This window comes from Mirounga angustirostris, unplaced genomic scaffold, assembly GCF_029215605.1.
Source record: "Mirounga angustirostris isolate CCGP_5_RB_7025 unplaced genomic scaffold, mMirAng1.0.hap1 SCAF_7, whole genome shotgun sequence".
Taxonomy (NCBI): domain Eukaryota; kingdom Metazoa; phylum Chordata; class Mammalia; order Carnivora; family Phocidae; genus Mirounga; species Mirounga angustirostris.
In genome coordinates, this window is record NW_026991715.1 from 109,659,204 (window position 1) to 109,677,822 (window position 18,619).

Below are 18,619 nucleotides of genomic sequence, written 5' to 3' on the forward strand. Positions count from 1 at the left end.
CTGAATATTTTGCTGGTGGGGCTTGCCACTGTGCCTGATACTCTGACACTCCTTTGATTTGGCACAATCTTTTTGCCCGGTCCCCTCTGGAAATACAGCCTTTCTATCAGGAGGCATCAGAGGCATCATATGGTGCTATCTATCCATCTGTAGTTCAAGAATCAGAGCCTGGACTTGAGGTGTTTCTAGAGACTTCAAGAGACTTCCAGGAGCTCTGAGAGTGATAAAGCTGAGGGCAAGCTCCCAGAAGCTTCCAAATCAGGAATGTTAAATACACTCCCACGTGTACCACTGTCTCATCCTGCTTGCACAGCAGACATCTCATTAATTGAATATTTATACTCTTCCCTGTTGAAACTAGATTCAGCCTAAGAATCCTTTGCATAGCCAATTGATTGGAATGGCCATGACCATTTTCTATCCCTGTTCTTTAACTGTTCTTCAGTGCAAACAAAATTGACGATTGCAGTGCTGAGAAGCAAGAAAATAGGATCACAAGTACTGAGAAACATTGTCAGGGTCCCCTCATGAAATGTGCCCAGAGAGCAAAGGTAATGAAGACATCCAGAAAATCAGGGCAAGAGTGAGGAGTCTCCAGGAGATTGCTAAAATGGTTGGGTCTCAACCCTATGTATTTCAAGTCCCCTTTCCAACTGCAGAATCACTGGCTTCCCTTTTCAGCATGATCCCTAAGCAGAAAATACAGCTCTTACACTATCAGGAATTCCGTACTGTTTTTTAAAAAGATTTATTTATTTATTTTAGACAGAGAGAGAGAGAGAGAGAGAGAATATCCTGAAGCAGACTCTTCCCTGCGTGAGGACCAGATGCTGGGTTCGATCCCACCACCCTGAGATCATGACCTGAGTCAAAATCAGGAGTCAGCTGCTTAACCAACTGAGCCACCTAGGTGCCCCATGAATTCCATACAAAAAAAAAAAAAATTCTACATGAGCTTCCATGTATGCCAAGAGCCACCAACACAATGCAGTGGTTGTCCAAACTTCAGGCGCGCTCTCTACCTTTTCTTTTAAATAGCTACCTCCCACCTGAAAGTGATGCTGCCATCCCCTACGAGGCTCCCATGAGAAGAGGCAGCCTCTGCCGGCCTCACCTGCTGCAGCGCTCTCTGGATGTCGATCCCCTGGCCCCACGGCACAGCTGGGTTAGCCAGGCAGTCCCCAGCATTCCCTCGGCGGGATATATCGATTCTCTGCCTCCGCAGGCTCTGAAAAGCCTCAGCCATCACCTTCACCCCGTCGTAGGTGAGCGCAGAGGTGTACTGGTGGGAGGAATGGAGACAGTTAGGTGTCAGGGAGAGCTGAGAGGGAGGCAGGTGGGAGCTCTGTCTGGGAGAGTGCATCCTGGTAATGAGAATGGCAGCAGTGGGCCGGGCATGGGGAGTCCAGGGCAGGGGTGAGCCAGGAAGGGTCTGTGCCTTAGACGGGGGTTGCTGCTTCCCCTCATTAGCCGGTGTTGTGAGTTCCGTGTTGCCAGTTATGACTTTCAAAGGGAAGCCAGAATTCTAGATTTTTGTGTGCAATCTGGCAATTTTAAAATGTTGCTCCAACTGGAAAAAGAATGTGTAGATTAAATGCAGCACATCTATAGCTCTGATACAGTCCATGGAAAACCAGTTGGTTTTCTCTGTGTTACAGGCACCAGTTGGGAACCAAGAGGAACTATTTACTCCACTATCTCTTGTGACAGTGAAAGAAAAAAAAAATAGTCCAAGAAAGGTAAGCTCTTAATTATTTCCACATTGTGCCTCACAAGTGGCAGGTTTATCTCCTGCACACTTGCCCCTTGTGCTTATTCACGATAACTCTCCATTTTTCCCCTCTTGCCTGAAAGGGGGCTAAGATATTGATGAAACAAAGCAGGCTAACAATCCAGGACACTATTTTCTAGTTTGGAACTCGTGTCTGTCTTCTTCATTAATTTGTCCCCAATCCTAGCTTGTTCCCTGACACATTTTAAGTTCACAACAGAGAGTTGTAGAATGAATGCATGAATATTTTTCCAGTTTTTGACTATGATTCTTTCACATTTTAAAAGAAAAAATATAGGTATTACATTTGGTTATTTTTATAATCGTCAATCTTTTGGAAGTTGGGCGGGGTATTCACATGTTAATTGGTATGTGGTTTGTTCGTTGCTTTAAAGCACATTTGTGATTTTGTTTGCTTAAGCTCATATTGAAATGAATTTTCATTTTTTTAAGCTTTTATTTAAATTCCAATTAGTTAACCTACCGGGTAATATTAGTTTCAGGTGTAGAATTTAGTGATTCAGCACTTCTATACAACATCCAGTGCTCATTATGACAAGTGCCCTCCTTAATCCCCATCACCTATTTCACCCATCGCCCCCCCCCGCCCCGCCCCCAGCCCATCACCCTCTGGTAACCATTCAGTTTGCTCTCTATAGTTAAGAGTCTGTTCTTCGATTTGCCTCTTTCTCTCTTCCCCGCACCCCCCCCACCCTTTGCTCATTTGTTTCTTAAATTCCACACATGAGTGAAATCATATGGGAAATAAATCTTCAGTTTTGAATTGCTAAATCAGTTTGAGCAAGAGTGGGATGAGAAGCATCTCAGTTAAATGGTTTGCCATTTGCAAAAAGAAATTGAGGGGCAAGAGAAAGTTGCCAAGGATTCCGTTTGCTCCAGATAAACAAATTTGGCCTCAGAATCCTCAACACAGTGTTCCACACAGCCTCTGCCAACCTATTGGGTCTGACATGGAAAAGAAAAAATACCTGCTCTCCTTATTCTAAACCATTATCGAACAGCAAACAAAATAGATTTTGGCTGTAGGATTTAGAGCTTCATGGCTGGGGAGTGAGAGGGAGATGCCCTGCATAACTGGGAGTTGATGCTCTGAGGCAGAGATGAGCTGGATATTGCTTAGATTTCTCTGATTTTTAGCTGGGTATGTGGCTGACCAGATAAAGGGCTAGTTCCATGCACAACGCAAGAAGGCTCCATCCACAAAGAAATGAATGCAAGCAGCATCCCTCCTGGAGCTGTGCAACATGGAGGCCCTGCCCAGAATAGAGACACCATTTTCCAGCTTCTCCTGGAGCTAGCTGGGGCTAGGTTTCTAAGATGTGGTCAATAGCATGTGAATAGAGATCTGTGTGACTTCTGAAAGGGGTTCTTAAAAGAAGTCATTGTGCTTTTTATTTTCCTTTTCACTTTCCTGCTGGGTAGAATACTGAGTTAATGGTTGGATCCTCAGCAGCCATTTTGGGCTATAAGGCAGCAGCCATATCCTGAGGACACCAGAACAAGAAGATAGAAAAAGCTTGAGTGTTTGGTAATTGTGAAGCCATTATACAAGCCCCAGATTGCTAACTTCTGAATTTTGCTTACACAAGAGAAAAACAAAATATTTATCTTTTTAAACCATTGTCATTCTGGGTTGTCCAACCTTTATAGCATACCCTTAATTTTTATGTATATATTTTCCTTATCTTGCTCCTTTTAGAAAGCTATCCTTTCCTGAAGTCTAAGACTGCCCAGAAATCTGGGACAGGGAAAGGGACCAGGTTGGTCCTTTGCTGTCTGCTGCCCGTCCCCTCACCTTAGGTCTCTTCCAGTCCACTCGGGTGTGGTCTCGAGCATCGCTATTCTTCCACTGTTGCATGATCTTGGCTGGGATGGTGTCTGTGTAGTTCACCAACTGGAAACCTGTAACATTTGCTCCACTCTCCTTGAATTTGTTTAAGTCAATATCCATGAAACCCTGTGCAGGGAGGAGGGGAAAGAGTCAGAACATGCTGCCTGGATCAGTCAAGTTAATCATGTTAGAGGGTCACAGAATTTCTATTGTGTTCCATAAGGTGAAACTGGCTGAATGGAGAGACATATGTGCCTCCCTTCCTTCTGAAGGTCATCACTTAGTTTGTATACAGTTAGCACAGTGGTTAAGAGCATTTGCTCAGAAGCCAGCCGTGCCTGGGTTGAAGTGCTGGCTCTGCTATTCACAGCCATTAGTTAAACTACCTTGGGCTAAGTTGCCTGATGGTTTCTTGTCTGAATAATGAAGGTTAGGAAGTTGGGGAGAAAAAGCAATGTGATGATGCACGTCAAGTGTGTGGTGCAGACTGAGTGGGGTTACTATGATGCCACAAATATGGAACAGAATAGACACATAAGGAGGGAACTAACTACCACCCACATTTGCCACCCTTTTGAGAGAAGAAGAATCTGAAGTCCGTCAGGAGCAAGCTCCTGTGGGCTCCCCAAGGTCACCAGCAAGTCTGTGGAAGAGGTAGGATTCTGGTCTGGATTCTGACCATTCCTCTCTCCGTGCTCTTTCCTGTACCACAGACTAGCTTTTCTTTACCCGGTGAGGCCCGATCAGTTCTAACATCCACAAAGGATCCTTTACCAGGAATAAATCTTTCCTCCCCATTTGGTAAAATTCATTCAAATTCAGTAGGTCTTTGACTTAAAAAGGAAACCTGGTATTTGTATAATATATTCCATAGTGCACGTACTTTCGTATCTATGGCCTTGTTTCACTTTATGACTTTATAAGGTAGAAATTCTATGTCTATTTTCCATATAAAGGAACTGAGATAAAGTGGGAGAATTGATCACCAAGTCATCCAGTGAGTCAGTGGCAGAACATGGACTAGAACTAAGGTCTTCTGAAAATCTTTACTCATCATTCAACAAAAATTTTTGAGAACCTCTAGTGCATATTCTAATAGTGAATAAAACAAGTTCCTTCTCTTATGAAGCTTACATTCTAGATAATAAGTAAATATGTAGCATAGTATATACAATGAAGTCCTATGACATTGTCCAAGTCTCTTAATTTCTCATTGACTTATCTAGTTCCTTGTTTAAAAGATCTAGTCATGAACAACTTCATGACTCAAAGATACTCCCCCAACCCCCCACCAAGTGCCTCCAAAGTTCTGATTGTTTATTATTTGTATTTTATAAATCACCCAAGCTCAGTTCTCCTCAGAGCCTTTGTCCTAGCTATTCTCTCTGCCTCGAAGTGTGCTTTCCCTGGCTGGTTCCTTTCTGTCTTTAGGATCTCAGCCAACATGCAGTCTCTTCAGAGAGGTCTTTCCTGGCCCCCTTACCTAAAGATCCAATTTCCACCCTGTGGTAGATGCTGCCAGTAAGTACCCTGCTCATTTCCACTCCCCTTTATACACTGATATTTCACTTTAAAAAAAATACATTTGTTTATTTGAGAGAGAGAGAGCATGGGGGGAGGGGCAGAGGGAGAGGAAGAAGCAGACTCCCCACTAAGCAGGGAGCCTGACGTGGGGCTCCATTCCAGGACCCTGAGATCATGACCCGAGTGGAAGGCAGACACTTAACAACCGACTGAGCCACCCAGGCGCCTCTGATATTTCAGTTTCTATACTAATCACAAATACCTATTACTTCAACCCTATGGGAATTAATACACTCAAGAGAAGCAGTCAACCAATGACAGATGGAAAGCTAGTAGGAAAATACTCCAGATTCCTTTCCCCAGTGGCTGGAGGTGAGAGAGTTGCGGCGGGGGGAGGTGGAAACAACTCTGAGACCTGTTCTACATCAATGTCTAGAGGTCCCTTAAGGGATCAGGCTCCCACAGGGGTACGTGTCTTGATTGTGCACCTTTACTGGATGCCATCCTGTCCCTTTCTAACTTTCCAGATTCCTCACTGGCATCCAAAGAAACCACCTGTACTTGAATCCTTGTCTTAAGTCCTGCTTCTAGAAGAAACCAATGTCACCCCACCACCCAGTCCAGCCAGTTCCTTCTCAGTGCCCTGTTTAAGTTTCTCCAGACCTTTTCTATTTTGTTCATTGATGTGTCCTGGAGCCTGGCATCTAGAGCAATGCCTGGTACAGATCAGATTCTCAATACATATTTGCTGCATGAAAGAATAAAAACCAGAGACTTTCTCAAGCAAGAATGCTAATTAGGCAGGGGAAATATGATAAGCAGGCAGCAAATGCCAGTGGACAGTTTTAATTGGTTGGAAAGAGAAGCTCAGGTTAACTTTTCCCATAGCCACAGTTTATAGACTTTTGCAGAGGTCTACTGATTTGCACAGTGGTCTAGCAAGTTGTTGGTACAGATGGAATCAGAATATATGCTAGAAGACACTATACCATCTAAGAGAAATCCCACCACTGGTTAAAAGCTAAAGCACCGTTGAGAAATTTCTCATCATTTTTAGAGATCTTTAAAAAGAACATCTTGTTCATAAACTAACTATTGAGAGAATCAAATGGAAATTCTCTCCTGGAGTCATCTTCTACCACTTGAAAATCTATAACCAGCTCCTGAGCATTTTGTACTAACTGCCCCCCTCTTGAACATGATGGGGGCCACAGTAAATGGATGGCAGAGTTTATTTGAACATAGATGTCACTCACTTCCATCACAGAATGTCTGACTACAAGGTTAATGGAGCCAAACTTCAGTTATGTTTAATCAAACTGACGGGACCCTCTAACGGAACTCCTTGTGCTCCCCTGGGAAAGAATGAACAGAAGACGATAAACTCCTACCTGTGATGTCAGGTAAAAGAAACAACATTAGGGAATAACTTGTAGACAATGCATATTCATCTAATAGCTGGCATTTTCCCTCCCATGTAAGATCTCATGCTGGAATGGTAATCTTCAATCTCTACAATGTCCCTAATCACTAAGAAATGAGTCTTTTATAGTGACTAGGCTTGATTTCTCCATAATGCAAGAAAGTGGACTCTGACAGTATAGACAAGTGCTCTTGACTAAGAAAGGGAAATAAATGCGTTAACTATTTGCCCACCAGTTAACTGCAAAGTTCAACTCACTCATTCTATTCCCTGGAGCATGCTCATTAAACAAGGTTTAATTAAATCATTTTCTAATTTTCTTTGCCATTTTATTAAAAAAAAAAACCAACAACCTTGGGTAACATTTGGCATTTAGAATATTTTTCTTTATCTGCTTTATCTGTGATATTAATTATATGTGTAAGGATGTCACACTGCTAATTACATTTTATTAAGGATTTAAACTATGAAGTTTAATCATCACCACTCTATTTGAGCCATTTTGCCTATTTTATAACATGCCCCAAAATACTGAGTCCATTGCTCTGTACACTGTACTATTGAATAAAACTAAAATCAATGCACAAGATGGTTCAAGTTATTCAGTATGAGAATCCAGGTCTCCCAAACCCAGGCTCCTTCCAACTGTCCCCGCAGAGCTGTACCAGCTGCTGCTCTTCATAGAGTGACTCTGTTTCTCATCTAAAATAGGGTTTTGGGGCACCTGGGTGGCTCAATCAGTTAAGCATCTGCCTTTGGCTCAGGTCATGATTTCAGGGTCCTGGGATCGAGCCCCGTGTTGGGCTCCCTGCTCAGCAGGGAGTCTGCTTGTCCCTCTCCCTCTGCCCCTTGCGCTCTCTCTCATAAATAAATAAATAAATAAATAAATAAATAAATAAATAAAATTAAAAAAAATACACTTTGTGACAAGTGAGCTCTTGGAGATGTTGTGTCACTATGCTCCTGTGTGCTGTTTTGGCACCTCCATGGCACTTCACACTGTCCCACATGTGTCTGATGAATGTGTGACATGAGACGAATGCTCTGCCTACTATCTCATTCAAGCACTGATGACCTGGCTGGTGTACTGCAGGCTCTCAGGATAGAGGTCCTTCACCTGAGGGACACATCAGAATACGTTGGAGAGCTTTTGCAAAATAGTCACCCCTAAGGACTGTCATTCCGTAGCCCTGGAGAGGTAACTGGACACCTGTATTTTTATAAAGCTCTAATGCTGGTGAATCAAAAATCAAGGTTCAATGTATTAAAATTATAAAGGTACTCATTAGAATAATTCCAAATGATGGCACAAGTAACAAACATTGAGAACTGGATGTGCAGAGTAGTATGAGATGATTGATCATCTTTCTAATGGAGAGTCACAGCTGGGATTCAAACTGATCAAGAAAAAGAGACTTAGGCATATTATGTAGAAATGTGGAGGAAACCACCAGAATCACCAAACACAGAAAAGGTTTAAGATAGTTTTTTCTTTCTTTTTTTTATTCTTATGTTAATCCCCATACATTACATCATTAGTTTTAGATGAAGTGTTCCATGATTCATTGTTTGTGCATAACACCCAGTGCTCCATGCAGAATGTGCCCTCCTCAATACCCACCACCAAGCTAACCCATCCTCCCACCCCCTTCCCCTCTAGAACCCTGTTTGTTTTTCAGAGTCCATCGTCTCTCATGGTTCGTCTACCCCTCCGATTTCCCCCGCTTCATTCTTCCCCTCCCGCTACCTTCTTCTTCTTCTTCTTTTTTTCTTAACATAGACTGCATTATTTGTTTCAGAGGTACAGATCTGAGATTCAACAGTCTTGCACAATTCACAGCGCTTACCACAGCACATACCCTCCCCAGTGTCTATCACCCAGTCACCCCATCCCTCCCACCCCACCCCCCACTCCAACAACACTCAGTTTGTTTCCTGCGATTAAGAATTCCTCATATCAGTGAGATCATATGATACATGTTAAGATAGTTATTTTTAAGAAGTATGAGATTGGAGGGGACGGGAGTTTGCTTTTTATTTTATACCCTTCTGTAATATTTTTTCTTTTTTACTATGTGAATAAAGTTCCTTTTTATACTATTAAAAAATAAAAATAGCTCCTCAGACAATTCTGATGTACCTTGATGGTTAGGAATCACCTGTCAGTCCCTGGAAAGGTGGGGAGGGAGTGGCAGTGGCAGAACAGGGAAGATAAGTTGTCCCATGTATTGAAACTTTGTTATGACGTGTTAAGGGAGCCCCACTTCCTTTGTTATCTCCTGGTCTGGAAATCAAGAACACTGGCACTGTTAAATGCTCCACTGCAACAGAGCTTCAGGAGCATTGCTCATAAGAATAACAAAAACAGCAATAATGGCCGAAGTTCTACTTCATATACATTACATAACTTCATCTCAACAGCCTTCTGAAAATGAGTTTACTGTCATTTAAAAGTGAAAAATGAAATAATTAGTCAACAGTCACCCCTAGATTTATTTTAAACATTTCCCAAGTTCTTATCCTGAGCCAGGCATTCTGTTAAATGCTTTATATAGATCATCTTATTTTATCCCCCAAACAGCCCTGAAAGGTGAACATGCACAGTAGGCACCAGATGCTTATTTGCATAAATGAGTTGAGTGAGTATCCATCCCAATTTTATGTTGAAGAGCTGTGGTTCAGAGACTTTTGGAAACTCCCCCGAGATCACACAGCAAGCAAGAATTCAAACCATGGTCCAACCATAAAATCTATCGTCTTTGTCAACATGTTCCATTGCCTTGCTGGTGGAGAGCACATGAGCTTAGCTTTAGGATGGTGTTGCCAGATTTCCCAGAGAGGGACAAAGAACCTCTGACAGTGTGGATGACATAGCTAATAGCCCTGAATAAATGACTCACCTCGCTGAAGAGGGGCCTTCCAGTACAGCTTTCTATCTTAAAGGAATATTTGTGGTTGAACACCCTAGGTTTCTTTCCTTGACACCAATCTCTGGAGGTTGGCTAGATGCTTCCCAAGCCTCTGATTTATCTAAAGTCTACTAGTGCCCACCTACTCCACATCCATACCAGGGGGTCGGCAAATATTTTCTGTAAAGGGCCAGATTGTGAGTATTTTTGGCTTTGTAGGCCATATGGTTTCTGCTGTAATTATTCAACTCTGCCATTATAGCATGAAAGCAGCCATAGACAATAGTAAATGAATGAGCATGGCTGAGGCCCAGCAAAATTTATTTATGGACACTGAAATTTGAATTTCATATGATTTTCACAAGTCATGAAATATCATTCTTTTCCAATAATTTAAAAATGTAATAACCATTCTTAGCTCATGAGCCAAACAAAACGAGGTGATGGTTGGAACTGACCCATAGACCACAGTTTACTGATGCCTGATGCAAAGATGTTGGAGATCAGACCAAACCCCTCATTGTACGGATGGGAAAGTGAGCTCCAGAGAGGACACTAGAGGCCTAAGGCCCTATAGCTGGTTAGGGGATTAGCTGGGGTTAGGATCTGACTCCATTATATGTCATTGTAGGAGCAGCGCAATGCTGACCAGCTGTTGGAATAGAATGGGAATAGAAGTGCTCAAGTAGTTAACACAGGCATTCCTTCTAACATCAATTATGATTTTCAAAGGATTAGAATGAAAAGCCATTTCAAATAATTATGATATCCTAGAGAGATGTTTAACACTGTACTACATTGGATATGCTTTCATGTCGCTGTGAAGATTTAGAAAATGCTTTCGGGATCATGAAGAGGCTCTGGGCTATCATGACTATTAATTATCATGTGTGGCTGGAAACAAAAAAACTGATTATACATACTTCCTGGTTACTTAACCTCTCTGAGGCACAGTTCTCTGGTCTTCGAAATGCAGATATAATAGCACCTACAGCATAGAAGTGGTGTAAGATTTAAAAGAATACATTTAAGCACCTTGAACTGTCTGGCACATAGTGAGTGTTTAGTGCACGTTTGCTATTATCCCCATCATCGTTATCATGGCCTCAAAAGAAGTTAGGTGTTGTTGGAACTGCTTGAAAACCAGGCCGTGGGCCAGGCAAGACACCTGAGAGAGCAAGAGGCAGGTGTACAGGAACGCTGCTGTTGGAGGATGAAAAGCTTTATCTTCAAAGCCAAATTTCCTTTTTCTCTGGGATTCTTTCAAGGGGGTCACGTACAAGCTGTTCAGCCCTCATCATCCTGCTTGAGTGGACACCACACCCGTCAGAAGGAAGAGGGAGCATCCAGCATTGTTAAAGGAAAGGGGCCAGGAAGAAGGTTTATTAAACAAGCCCTGGGCCACTGGAAAGAACACTTCCTCCATCTCATCCCCTTGAGATCTGAAGAGGTAATGTTAGAATAAATCAAAGAACCTGTACTTTATACTCAGAAGGGCACAAGTTGAACATGCCAAGTTTCCCCCACTTGTCAGATAGATTCTTAGATGACAGCTCCAGAGGGAGGATGGTTACAGGGAAGTGCAGTTTGAAAAGGCTTGTTACGTTAGAAATGCTGGAAAAAGTGGGGATAATCAACCTGAAAAATACTGGAAACTGAGAGGGTAAGCGGAGGATGTATTCAGATCCCGGCAGGGCTGTCATGGAGAAGAGGTGCGAGATTTATTTATTCGCTGAGGCTCCAGAAGGCAAGCCAGTATCCGTGAATGAGCAGAAGTCATGGAAGACAGATTTTGGCTAAAATATGACAACTGCCACAGTGCCTAGATGTATCAAAGCCTGTACTTCATAGTAGGCACAATGCTAAGGGCTTTATTTGTATTATCTCATTTAATATTCGTAACAATCCTGTGAAGCAGGTATTTTACTATTATCATTCTCATTCTGCAAATGAGAAAACCGAGGCTTAACTGAATGGAGTAGCTTCTGCCCGGTATCACACAGCTGATGATGGGGAGAGACCACAGTTGTAACAAGTAACAAGACTCTCGGCTGTTATCCAAGCACTGTACATCCCACCTCCTCGCCACTAGTCCTGTCAATCTGACTCCTCCATCTCCTGTCCTGCAATGAATGGCTGGAATGGCTTGTATCTCTACTGTAGGAAGGAATTAGCAGGTCTCCAGGCGACCACAATGTTTGCCTTCAGCATCTTTAACGCGACCTGCTGCTTGGAATTCGAATCACAGCTCTTTGTTTCTCTCTCTCTGAGGCCCGTCTTATCTCTCTCTCCCGGAGACTGCGGTTGTCCTTTGCACGTGCCTTAAGAGACTGTGGGCTCCCAGGAGGCGGGGCCTCAGTCCCCAGCATATCCGCAACACAGCACCTGGAGCACGCAGATGGTCAATTCACGCGGAAGAATAAAGAAAGATAGTAAACGTCTTTGCTCACCCTTTTCATGATTCTCGTACATGCTTGCATCCTGTCACCTCCTAGCTTTTGTCCTCTGCACTAAAGAGGGCTTTTCATTGACTTTTTCCATGTAGTATATTCTGAACGAGGTCATAAATAAGAATTGTCAAGAAAACAGTTTTAGGGACAGCCACACAAGTTCTGTGCTATCTTTGAACCATGGGAGCTGTTTGCCCTTGGGCAGTGGTCTCTGTCTCTCCCAGCACTAGTTTATTGATCTGCAAAAGAAGGGCATTGGCTAGACCAACGATCATTCAAACTATTCCCAGGTTGCGAGCATTTTAGAGGTTAGCATGTTGGGGAAGGGGGAAGGCACAAGAATGGGTCCTAGACCCCTATCTTCCCTCTACCAAAGCAGCTCTGTTTCCTATCTGTTTTACATGCTGGGGTTCTCCCCAAGATTCCATTTGAAAATAGGCCTTCTAACTAAAAAGTTTGGAAACTTCTGAGCCAGGTGATTTCTCTCTTAAGGGCTCTTCTAGCTTCTATCTGCAATTCTGTGATCACATAGGTGTGTATATATGAATATGGATATATGTGAATTCATGGAATATTCCTGAGCTGAGGACTCAGTTTTGTCCTCAAATCACATGTCTCTGCATAACGGTCTTCACATTTTCCTATTTTAGTCACTATAGCCAACCAAAACTTAAATGTGTCCTCACCCTACATAATCCCCGGTAACATGTGGGCTTATCTGATTCCTGCAAAGTCAGTGAGACGCTGTAGCTGTGTTTAAATTAGCTAAAACACCATCCGTGTTGGAAAAAATCAGTACTGTTAACTTACCCAAGTGCATTTGAAACCAGGGAGGCAGGTACCTGTACGCTTGAATATCTGCCAACACATAAGCGTACCTGTTTCCCACACAGGTGTCCTTTGTTGCCAAAGCATTGTCAGAGCCAGTCAGGGCCTCAGAGAGCAACTTCTCTTAGTCTAGGGGTTTAGGATAAAATGCTGGCACTTTGAGGCAGAAGATCGGAGGTTTCCAGACTGGGCTGTTGATGCATGGGCAAAGGAATACATTATTTGGCCTGGTATTGGTTAGTCGCCCAGAGCCTTTATGTTAACTGTGTTCTAACTGGCTGCAGTCAGAGGTGACACCTGGCCAGGGCCAAAGAGCCAAAGGTCAATTCAAAATTCAGCCTAGTGTGGGGCCTGGAGTTCTTGACTGACTTGAAACCAACCACATCTTCCCTTTACATTGATCCAAACCTTCCTGTCCAGGGAAGATCAAGTGAAGACTACAGAAAGCCCACTTTATGATGAAATGCCAGCTTAAGTGTTCACAGGATCTCAATACAGTAAGTATCTATCGAATGCTTGGTGAAAAACGAATGAAAGTCCAAACATCGGATAAATTTGAAATCTACTGGGAATGGGGAAAGGAGTATTCTAGTTCAGTTATTCATTCATGCTCTCATTCATCTGTGAGTACTTAATATTGTGAAGCACATACTAGACAAAGGGATGAAACAGAGAATCACAGGTGTGATCCCTGCTTTCGAGTTACTTAAGGTTTAGTGAGAAAGGCCAATATTACCCAAGTAATTGTAGAGCAGCTAATGAAAAAAACCTGACCTTGGAGCTCAGGGAAGGCTCCCCAGTGGAAGCAGTGAAGCCTGAAAGAGGACTTTTGGTCAGAGTGAAAAGTGCAGGAAATAACCCTCTAAGCAGAAAACACACATGCTCTGAGGTTCAGATTCAGAGGACAAAGGGCAGTGAACCAGAGGAAGCACATATTACACATCAGCCTGGATTCAAATCTCAGCTCTTTTACCTCCCAGCTGTGTGGCCACAGGTAAGCTACTTAAACTTTCTGGGCCTCAGTCTCTTTCACGGCAAAATAAGGATTTCTGTTTTATCTTTATCCTATGACTGTGGTGAGAATTAACTATAATAACATAGTTAAGTTCTTAGAATGATGCCTGGCACATAGCAAGTACTCACCTAGAGCCCCACAGCTCATGGGGCTCCATTTTCCTTTCTTCCATTATATTATCTGTTTTTCTGTTTTAAAAAGAGGGACCAGTAAGAAGTAAAGACTGGACCCTTCTATTTACACATTACCCCAACCTCCTGCCTCGGTTGGTGCTGAGGCATCTGTCCCTTCTGCTTCTAAGCTGGTGGTAGCAAGAGGTTGCACACTCTGAAAGAGCAATTGCAGATATTGTCTTGCATATCTGGAGCATGGAAAGGACTAGTCCAAATCAGCCAAGGTGTGCACGGTTTGCAAGAACAAAGGCTACAAACACTGAGTGCTTGAGATTAATGGAGCAGTGTCTCCCTTATGATGAAGGGAGCCAGTGTGGCTTGGGAATTTTGTTTTGATATCCCCAGACTGCAGAGAGAGGCAGGAAACTAGAGCCATAAATTACAGATCTGCAAAAGTCCTCTTGACAATTTATTCCTTTTAAAAACATTGTACGAAATCTTCAAAAAATTGAGACTCTCAAAAAATATACATATATATATCTTTTCTGCAAATGATAATGAGTCAGTGGCAGAGTTGAGATGAGACCCTAGGCTTCTGCTGCACTCATTGTTCTAAAACTTGACATAAAATAGCTCATTTTATCTTTACCTTTTGAAGTGTGTATGCGTATTCCCACCTACAGATAAGGAAACTGAAGTACAGAGAGGTGAAGTGGCTTGCTCAAAGTCATAGCTAGTAAGTGGGTGAGTCAAAATTCAAACCCAGGCAGTTTCAGGAGGAAAGGAGTTTATTTCTCAGTTTTGCTCAATCATGATGCCAGGCCTCGGAGTTGCAAATGTTTCCCCAATTTGGGCAGTGTGGCCCGGTGGAGAACAAACCTAATCTTTAGAATTAGAGAGATCTGAGTTCAAATTCTAGCTTTAGCTCCATGACCTTGGAAAAGCTCCTTCAGCAAATTGAACCTCTTTTTTTCTCACTCATAAAATGGGAATATAATCTCACCTTTCTTGGAGGGACACAGAAACTCTCAGAGGTCTCTAGAGTGGATTATTCTAGACCATGGGGTATGAGTGTGAAGAGCAACAGACTAGGCCTTGCCCGATGGAATGTTCAGACCATCTAGCAAGTGAGGATCCTTTGGGATCTGGGATTTGGCTTTCTACCCAGCTACTTCCTCTTTGCTTCCAGAGGTGTCTGTAATGTCAGCCCTGGTGATCATAAAGTAACCCATGTGTTGTCAGTGTTACTAGAGAGTGAGAGGAGGAAGAGCAGTGGGAGGGAGGAAAGGGTGAATGGAAGGGACAAAGGGAAGCTGCAGGGGGTCCCCATCCGTGAAGAGAGACTCTGAGAGGGGCTGGAGGGGGGCAGGAGGGAGCACTTCTGAGCCTCTTTCTTGGTCTCCATGTTTCTGCCTGCTTCTTCCTCTTACACACACACACACACACACACACACTCACACCGCACGTGCACAGGCACACTGGAAACTGAGAGGCAGCAGTGAGGGGAATGACGCATAAAGAACAGAGCAAACAATTGCTCCAAATCCCTGGCCCAGCTCTGCTGTTTAACTTCTCAGTGAGCTCAAGCAGGTCACTTCCCCTCTGGGCCTATATTTCCATTTGTAAAATGAGGGGCTGGGTGAGATGAGCTCCTAGGGCCCCTTCAGCACTAGCTCTCTTGGCCTCTTCAAACCAGGGCAAAGGCATGCTCTTCACAGGACCACTGGCCACATGGATCCACTGTCATCCTTCCTAGACACCTACAGCCTCCAGAGGCCTCTCTAGCCTCCAAGTGCCATGCTCTGGCAGCTCAAGTGCCATTTATGGGGGCTTGCATTACTATCACACATGGTGATTTTCTCTAGCATTTTTAAAAAAATAGGCTCCAAGCCCAGTGTGGAGCCCAACATGGCGCTTGAACTCACAATCCCAAGATCAAGACCTGAGCTGAGATCAAGAGTTGGACATTCAACTGACTGAGCCACCCGGGCACCCCCTCTCTCATTCTTTAGAACTTTGGTTACATCTTCCAATCTAGCTAGAAGACAAGGCCTTGTTGCTTCCAGGACAAAAGTCACGCTGTATGAATCTCCTTGTATGAGAAGCTTCTCAAAGAAGCCCAGGGCAGTGCTAGGCTGGAGGACATGCTTGGTCCACCCTTGATGATCGACTGGTTGTCTGTTAGAAGTATGTACTGTGAGAAGGTACTGAGGAAACTGAGGGGTGCCCAGGCTGGAGGAGCCAACACCGAGGAGAACAAGAGTAGGAGTTTCCAAGCACATGAAGGTTGCTTGGTGGAAAGGCAGCAGACATGTTCTGCAAGGCTTCTGAGAGAGCAGGTGGTGCCACAAGTGCGGAGAGGGTAGCACAGGGCAGACTGGGCCCCATTTGAGCAAGACTAGAAACCTCAGAGCCCTTTGAGGAGAGAAGGGGCTGCCTCAGGGCGTGAGTTCCCATCACTGGGTATCATTCAAGCAGGAACCAGATGGATGGGCTTCTGTTGGGGATGGTGTAGAGGAGATTCTGGCCCTTTATGGCAAGTGGATTGAAAGCCCTCTTAGGCCCATCTTTCTCTACTCATGTGCGTTTTCATAACTATGTTCATATTCCCACTACATCTGCTGCTCTCAGCATTTTGCAGTCAAGGATTTTGCCTGTAAGTGCATGTGATGTGTGGGTACACACATTATTTATTTCCTGAGCAGTTATTTCCCTCATTCATTCATTTGGTGATTTTTTAAAGAACACCTGTTACATGCAGCTCCCTCTACCAGGCCCTAGGAATTCATCAGTGAACAAGGCAGACGTGTTTCTTTCTCTAGGAGCTTAAAGACAAACAGGGAAGAAGACATTATATAACTGTGAGTCAGTTGTGGATGAGATTTAGTTTGGGAGAGGGTTGAGGGGCCTCAAAGATAGTATCATGTCCCCAGATAGTAAATGTCCTTTATGATAATGATGATGATGATGGTACGATGATTATTATGGTGGCAATTACTAACACTTATTGAGTGCCTATTTGGGCCAAACATTTACTATGCACACTTTATAACATATTGACTTGCTTAATTGGCATAATACCAACGAGGAGGTAGATAATATCACATTATTCCCTCTTTTATAGATGAGGCAATGAAAGTTCAGAATAAGTAGATAACTTGACTAATGTCACAAAGCTAATAGACATAAAGCCAGAATTTAAACTCAGGTCTGTTTGACCTTAAACCACCCTTCCCAAGCACTGTACCACCTGCCTAACCAGAGGCTATGGAAACCAGGCATGACCGGGTGTGGCATGGAGACAGTGGGAAGAGAGGAGCAGAAGGCATTGGGTAAGGGTGGCCGTATAGAAGGTGGAGACAGATTTCTCAGCAGTGGAGAGAAGGAGACTAAAGAAAAGTTTCTTCTCAGGACTGACAGAGCAGAGGGCAGTAGCACGGAGCTGGGGGCTTGGATTTACTGCCCCCTGGACCAAACCTTCCAACTCTATGGGAGTTAATATGCAACCACATGGTGGGACTGGCTGACTGTTCGGATCTCCAAATATCCCAGTGAGACCTGGGGTGACCTGACCTCACTGCCTCTCCCTCAGCTTCCTTATACACTGGAAATTATAATTATAATGAAATGCCATCAGTGCATAATTAAGAAGGTATCCAATAGGAGTTTGAGAGCCTAAGTTTGAGTTCCAGGCTTACTGTAGGCAATGTTTAAACTCAAGCCCTTGTGCCAAGGACCACTCCCCCCGGCCCCCCAAACCCTCGTTCCTTCCTCCAACTTCCCCACACTCTAGCAGTCACAAGGCACAGTCCTAGGCATGTGCACTTTGGAGTTTTATGGTCCTGGAGGGAAAGCCCAGCTCCATCACTTTATAAACTTGGCGACATTGGAAAATTCACTAATCCTTCTGAACCTGTTTCTTCATCTGAAACGTGGGGATAATATTATCAAGGGCTATGGTAGGGTTTAATAGATATGCATTTGAGTATTTTCCCTAGTGCCTAGAATATAGCAATGATTCAGTGAATTGTAGTAGTTACTGTCAGTGTAATTATTGTCATTGTTATTCATGAGGGGTTTAAGAAATGTTATTCATTTCTTGGTCAGTGGCTCCCAAGAGGCTTGACATCAGGTTAGGCTGGTTGCCCTACTCTTACGCTCACATTACTAGGTTTTTGTCAGATTCCCTAGAGCCCAACTACATTGACTAGGTGCCTGCCTTCCTCCTCTGCAGCTCAGATAATGGCTTTGAGCCTCAGTTCCCACATCTGTAAAATGGAGGTGATGAATTCTACCTTGCTTACTTCACTGGAGTATTATGACATTCAAAAGCCAGTGGTGTGATTCATAAGAAAATGTCACATAAACTACAACAGTTGTGAAAATGGAAGGATTGCTGTTAATTTTACTGTTACTAATCCCTGAGGAGGCATCAAATGGTCCATACTGAAAGAGAATCAACACCTTCGAGTGTTTCTCAAACTGGGGTCTGCTGGACCCTTTGTAAATTCTCAGAGGTCTGCTAGTTCTCTATAAGCATTTTAAAATGTGTTTTGTTTCAATGAAACTCTAATCATCAATATTAATAATCTGGTCATTTGTCCCATGATGTGAGTACTCATTTTTACAATTTCAGTGACACTGAAGCATTTAACTATTAGCTCAGTGTTTCCCAAACTAACTCGGTACGTGCATTATAGGGGTGTCCACAGGCCCTCTGTTTTAACACTAGAT

General features: G+C 43.4%; 1 protein-coding gene across 4 annotated transcripts in view; it reads right to left on the reverse strand.

Annotated features, from left to right (window-relative positions):
- The window catches only part of GRIA1 (glutamate ionotropic receptor AMPA type subunit 1), a 296,889-nt gene that overhangs the window by 112,165 nt on the left and 166,105 nt on the right, over positions 1-18,619 (reverse strand). For 3 of the 4 annotated variants that reach the window (XM_045887659.2, XM_045887668.2, XM_045887684.2), the window contains 2 exons: positions 3,588-3,749; positions 1,115-1,282 (listed from right to left, as the gene is read on the reverse strand). In XM_045887659.2, coding sequence (XP_045743615.1) covers positions 1,115-1,282; positions 3,588-3,749 — 330 coding nt within the window. The remainder of the gene's footprint in view (positions 1-1,114; positions 1,283-3,587; positions 3,750-18,619) is intronic. The other variant, XM_045887676.2, reaches the window with a different exon arrangement.